The 6,735-nt window shown below is 40.1% G+C and overlaps 1 protein-coding gene across 2 annotated transcripts in view; it reads right to left on the bottom strand.

Moving 5' to 3' along the window:
- Positions 1-734: 734 nt before the first annotated feature.
- Positions 735-6,735, bottom strand: part of CPQ (carboxypeptidase Q) — a 248,405-nt gene continuing 242,404 nt past the window's right edge. For both annotated transcript variants that reach the window (XM_070749227.1, XM_070749228.1), the window contains exon 8: positions 735-1,732. In XM_070749227.1, the coding sequence (XP_070605328.1) occupies positions 1,572-1,732 (161 nt within the window). In that variant the 3' untranslated portion in view covers positions 735-1,571. The remainder of the gene's footprint in view (positions 1,733-6,735) is intronic.

Genomic DNA, 6,735 nt, shown 5'->3' with positions numbered 1-6,735 from the left:
ACACACATCCAGCCTGGGAGAAACCCCTCTCAGCAGTAGCGACGGCGAAAGAGATCTCGGAGTCTTGGTGGATAATCAACTAAACATGAGCCAACAATGTGCAGCAGCAGCCAAAAAAAGCCAATACAATCTTAAGCTGCATCAACAGGGAAATATACTCCAAGACCAGGGAAGTCTTAATACCACTCTACTACGCCGTGGTCAGACTACACCTGGAGTACTGTGTTCAGTTCTGGTCACCACACTTCAAAAAAGACATTGAAATTCTGGAGACGGTGCAGAAAAGAGCAACCAAAATGATCAGGGGTCTAGAAACCAAGACTTACGAAGAGAGACTGCGGGAACTGGGCATGGATAGCCTAGAGAAAAGGAGGGCCAGAGCGGACATGATAGCAGTCTACAGATATACGAGGGGTTGCCACAGAGAGAAGGGGATCACTTTATTCTCCAGGGCACCAGAGGGCCGGACGAGAAACAACGGCTGGAAGTTGACCAAGGAGAGATTCAACCTGGAAATAAGGAAGAACTTCCTGACAGTCAGAACAATCAACCAGTGGAACAACCTACCAGCGGACGTTGTGAACTCCAATACTCTGGACATTTTTAAGAGGAAATTGGACTGCCATTTGGCTAGGATGCTATAGGGTTCCTCCTTAGGCAGGGGGTTGGACTTGATGACCCGCATGGTCCCTTCCAACTCTAACAATAAATAAATAAATGGCTAGACTCAGGAGTTAATGTATAACACCATATTTATTTTAAGTATTTAGAAGATAAAATAATCAGCGATTCTTATAATATTCTGAGTAAAGATCAATAGCAACAGGAACAAAGCACAAAAACTAAGCATCAGGAAGTTGTGTGAAGAAGAAGACATTAGACCCACAATTCAAAAATACTTGTACAGTGGTACCTCATGATATGAACTTAATTGGTTCCAGGAGGAGGTTCGTAAGGTAAAAAGTTCGTAAGACGAAACAATGTTTCCCATAGGAATCAATGTAAAAGCAAATAATGCCTGCAAATCCTTCAGGAAAATCCCAAACTTTAGAAGGGAGGCGAACAGAGGGCAGGGAGGAGCAGCTAAAGGGGGCGGGTGGAAGAAGCAAGGCTAGGCTAAAGGGTGAGTGGGAAGGAAGAAAGGCAAGGGGGGTGCCCCTCCCTTTTCTTTCTTCAAAAGACACCCTTTCAGTGCCTGTGCAAGCACGCTGTTCTCCTACTTTTTTAAATGCAAACTCTTTCCCCCTCCAAGCCGCCCCTCCCTTTTCTTTCTTCAAAAAAGGGGAAAAAAAAGAAACCCCTTCATCCCAGCAGCAGCGGCTTGGGTTCAGTAAAGTGAAAATAGTTTGGAAGAAGAGGCAAAAAAATATTAAACACCAGGTTCGTATCTCGAAAAGTTCTTTAGAAGAGGCGTTCGTAAGATGAGGTACCACTGTACATGATAAAAGGACGTGTTCTCAGTTGAATCAACAAAAGTTTAGTTTTTGGAAGAAACCTAGGGTTTTATCATAGAGTTAGATCAGATACATTCCCGCTCTGTGCTAAAACATTTTTAAAATTTATTTATTTTATTACACTGGTACCTTCTCCTCCATGTCAGCAACCACATAAGACACAACAGTCCAAAGAGCGGCACAGAGATTCATTTTGATTGGATCCTGAACTGTCATCGTATCGCCTTGGGAATGATGAAACCAGAAGTATTTAGTGATATCGTCCCTCAAACTGGCACCTGTGGAGAGCAGCACAAAGGTATTTCCTTGTCGTGTGAATCTTACGCATTTAGACAGAGAATCTTTTAGGTTGCGTTTCATAACTCTGAAATGGTACATCTGTCATCTGAGGGTCTGAGTAAAGACATAGAAATATAGGAGGAGATAACCTAGAAAAGAAAGGATGGAATCTATCCAGTGCTATCCTCACAGCTTCTAGGGTTGCTTTTTACATGGTCAGGACGTCTTGTGTTCCTGACCAAATCGGAGCTAGGTTGGCAACAGATTAGGATTAAAAACTGTTAGTACAGGAGTACATGTGTGTTAGGGTTTGCCATTGTAAACTGCATATTGTAAACTGTACCAAACTTGTACTTAAAGAGTTAATGTGCACTTAAAGGGTTAACTTGTACTTGAAGAGTTAATATTCAAGGCTGTTTCGTCACTTCCTCATTGAAGCTATAAAAGCTCATTATTTTGCTCGGTCATTTCCTTTACTTTTACTTTACTTTTGCCTGAGACGGGGGAGTTGTATTAGCTTCGTGCTTGTATTAGCTTCATGCTTTATCTTATTGTATATTAGCTTTGTGCTTGTTATCTATATTCTGTATTATTCTGTATTTGCTTCGTGCTTATTTTGGATTGTTTATATATTGTTCATATGTAAATAATACTTATTTAACTAAGTCTGTGTCTTGGCTTTATTACACATCCACGCTCTATTAAAATTCTCTGCTCGGTATTGTCGAAGGTTTAATAGCATAGCTAACCGAGACAAGCCAACAAAAACATTCCATACCTGCTCCCAGGCCTTTTCCATAACTCTTGATCCGTTGAGAAATTTAGATCACCTATTTTGTTGTCTAAACCAGTGTTTCCCAACCTTGGCAACTTGAAGATATCTGGACTTCAACTCCCAGAATTCCCCAGCCAGCATTCGCTGGCTGGGGAATCCTGGGAATTGAAGTCCAAATATCTTCAAGTTGCCAAGGTTGGGAAACACTGGTCTAAACCATGTTTTCTTTAAATTTTAAGCATGATGGTCGAGGGAGATAAAATCTACACATCTTAAAATTGCTGAGATTGAGAAACGCCAGTCTAAAACTGTCTTCTTCCCACTACTTGGAATGGGAGGAAATTTTAAGAAGCAGAGACTCCACAGGACGATGGGCATGTTGTAAATCTATGGTTACGATTGTTCTACTTTCCATAAGGCGTGTGAAATGTTTTTAAGCCACTCTGTTTTTGTCAATGCATAATGACTTAAATTATTTGTATTGTCTTAAATTATTTGTATTGTCTACGGAGAGGGGCAGCATGCAAATCTAATAAATAATAATAATAATAATAATAAAATAATAATAATAATAAAAAATATAATAATAATAATAATAATAATAATAATAATAATAATAATAATCAGTCTTGCAAAACTAAATGCAAATGCAAAGGCTGGCTAATTATTTTTAAAATATTGATAATTCTATTTATAATTTTATTATTCCCCGTAGATTTATTTTAGGGAATATGATTTTCAGGGGTATGAGACCTTGAGACATGTTCTGAAGTTAAATATCTTTTGCCATCTGTGCTTGGAAACACTGAGCAAATAACAACCTCCTCCTCCTCCTCCTAATATTTTAACATCCTGTTCCCCCCCAATCCCAAACTTAACCTTAAACAAATACATTATGCAACGAATCCCACTAAAGGAGAGAAACTTGAGAAAAACCAAAGCTGCCACATTCATAAAAATGACAAAATTGAAGGAAATAAAATGGACAAATTCATTCATTCCTAGATGTTTGACCCCTAGCCAAAGTGCTTAATTTTTCCGTTACCCTGATGCTCAATGTTGCTCCCCTGAAATAAATGAAAATATGCCTTTGGCTTTGAGTCGCTTAATAACATCCTGGTTAAACTGAAACCATCATTTGCTGCAATCCAAGAAATTCTTGGCATGTGTCATGAATGATATTGTGGTCTGGACCAAAATCGCATTAGCTTCCAAGAGTTTACTGGGAGCTTAATGATTCCATTGCTCAGAGCATCTGTAAAACTGGGAAATATGACACAAATCAGCTCCCAAAAGATATTGCAATGAAGAAAACTGACAGGAAGCCTGAGATGGTGCCTAAAATATCTGTTTAAGTGCAAGAAGAGTTTCAACCAGATGCTACATGAGCAGTATCAGACTTCTGTGTAAGGGTAATGGGATGGGTTCAAGCCAATGCACAGTAATAATTACATTATTGGTTTTTTGGCATCTAAATGTTGCACTGCATTTCTCTTTTAAGCGCTTTAGTATTTTGAAATATGGGATAAATTCATGCCTATTGCATATCATCCTAACCGACAAGCAGAGAATGGGTGGTCTCAAAACCTGCATTTCAAATACATTCAAAGGAAAACAGAAGAGGAAAAGAGAAATGAAAGAGGATATTAAAATAGCCAGATGGATGGATGGAATCACAAAGTTCTTCACGAGAGATAGAGAAGGTGCATCTTCATAGGGGACCCCGGTCAATGGGAGATGCAAGAGGAGAATGTGCTCTCTACTATCAGGGTACCTGACATTTAGAACTGAGCTAATGTTCCCTCTAATTTTTTTCCGGAGTGGGCGGAAAAGTATAGTGTCTGAGCGGCAGTCCCCTTGGGACTGGGCGGCTTAGAAGTACAAACAAACAAACAAACAAACAAACAAACAAACAAACAAACAAACAAACAAACCTAATCCCTACTTTTTTATTAAAAGAAATTAATAATAAAACAAAACCAAACTCTATTACTATTAAAACTAAAACAACCAGCAAATCCAAAAACATAACTATTAATAAAAAAGGTGAGGGTTGGGGTTTTTTTTCTCTGTTATTATTTAAGTGCTTTTACCATATGCTTTAAATCAAGAGTCACTTCTCTCTCTGTTTCTCTCTCTTTCCTGTCATTCTCTGCCTCAATCATTTTCTCATTTCTCTTCCCCCCTTTTCTTCTATCATTTCTCTCTTCCTTCCACTCCTCTCTCTCTCTTGCTTTCTTCCTCTCTCACACTCTCTCTCACTCTCTTCCTTCCTCTCTCATCTCTCTCTTTCTTTCTTGCTCTCTCTCACTCTCTCTTCCTTCCTATCTTCTCTCTCTCTCTTTCTCTCTCCCCCCTTCCTTTCTTTCCTTCTCTCTTCCTTCCACTTTTTTCTCTTTCTCTCTCTCTTTTCCTTCCTTCCCCTCTTCCCCTCCCTCTCTTTCTCCCTCTCTCCCTTTATATTTATCTCTTCCTTCCTTCCTCTCTTCCTCCCTTTTTCTCTCCCTCTCGTTCACTTTTCTCTCCCTTCCCTCCTTCCCTCCCTCCTTCTTTCCTCTCCTCTTTCCCTCCTTCTCTTTCCTTTCTCTCCACGTCTCCGGCTTTGCTGACCGGCACAAGGCTCAAGCCAGCTGCCCAGGAAAGCCAAGAAGGTCCTCCTGCCCCCCCCCAGCCGAAAACACAACGGAGGTCTTCCGCCACCAGCTTGAGCCTCGTGTTGCTCCACCCCGCTTCGCCTGTCATCCTGGATCTCTGTTGTGTTTTTGGGGGAGAGCGGCAGGAAAGCCCTGTGCCGGCCAGGAAAGCCGGCTTTGCTTTCCGTGAAAGCAGCGCGCCTTTTAAACACTAAAAAGAACTAAAAATATTTTTTGAAATTAATAAAAACTCAAACACTACTCCACAAAATTTATGGGACACAACCAAAGCATACATAAGAGGATTAACGATATCTTACACAGCAAAACATAATAAGGAAAATAGAACAAAATACGAACAATTAATCAACGAATTAAAACAACTAGAATCTTTATCACAACAAAATACAAAAAACAAAGAATTAAAAGGTAAAATAGAGGTAACTAAACATAAAATTAGATTGATGGAACAGAATCAAATAGCGGAAAAAATAAAAAGAGCTAAACAATATTATTTTGAACATGCTAACAAGCCAGGTAGATGGCTCACATATTAACTTAGGAAACAGAGGCAGTCAAAAGTAATTAAAAAACTAGAAGATAAAGATGGAATAATAAAATATGATACGGAAGGGAAAGCAGACTGTACAAATTTTTTTCAAAGAACTATATAAAAAAGAAAATATTAGTGAAGATGAAGTTTTCAAATACTTAGAACATGCTGAGTTACCACAATTAACAGAAGAGCAACAGTTAAATATGGAAGAACCAATAACAATGGAAGAACTTTTTACAATAATAAAAAATAAATAAATAAATAAACATGCTGCTTTCTTGCAACTCTTTCCTGGGCGGGGGGGGGAGACCACTCCACCCCCCAGGAAAGAGGTGCAGGAAAGCAGCGTGTTTAAAAGGCGCACTGCTTTCACGGAAAGCAAAGCCGGCTTTCCTGGCCGGCACAGGGCTTTCCCTCCGCTCCCCCCCGAAAACACAATGGAGGATGACAGGCAGGATGAAGCGGGGTGGAGCAATGCGAGGCTCAAACAGGCAGCTTCCGCGCTTTTCTTTCAGCGGAAGAGGAGGAGAGGGGGCGGGCGGGGGGCAGCACCTTCTACTGCCAGTGCCTCCCCGCCCCCACCCCCTGTGGGCTGGCAGGGGGATGGGGACTGCGCGCCCATGGAAAAGGGTGCACGGGGGGGTATTTGGGGGCATGTGCGTGCTCACGCACGCAGCCTACAGTGAACAGTGAACTGAGCATTGTTTCCATTTTAATTACCATCAAGGCAGTGGTAGGTTATTACCAGTTCACCCTGGTTCACATGAACCAGTAGTGGCAGCAGTGGGAGACTCCACCCACCTGTTAGGATGTCATCACGGATGACCTGTATTGTTTAAAAATTGGATTTGTACACTATTTATGTTGTTGTGAGCCACCCCGAGTCTTCAAAGAGGAGTGGCATACAAATCTAATAAATAATAATGATAATAATGATAATAATGATAATAATGATAATAATGATAATAATGATAATAATGATAATAATGATAATAATGATAATAATGATAATAATGATAATAATGATAATAATGATAA

Source organism: Erythrolamprus reginae, chromosome 3, assembly GCF_031021105.1.
Source record: "Erythrolamprus reginae isolate rEryReg1 chromosome 3, rEryReg1.hap1, whole genome shotgun sequence".
NCBI classification, from domain to species: domain Eukaryota; kingdom Metazoa; phylum Chordata; class Lepidosauria; order Squamata; family Dipsadidae; genus Erythrolamprus; species Erythrolamprus reginae.
The sequence above is the reverse complement of the archived record's forward strand: the minus strand, read 5'-3'. Positions and strand labels throughout refer to the sequence as shown.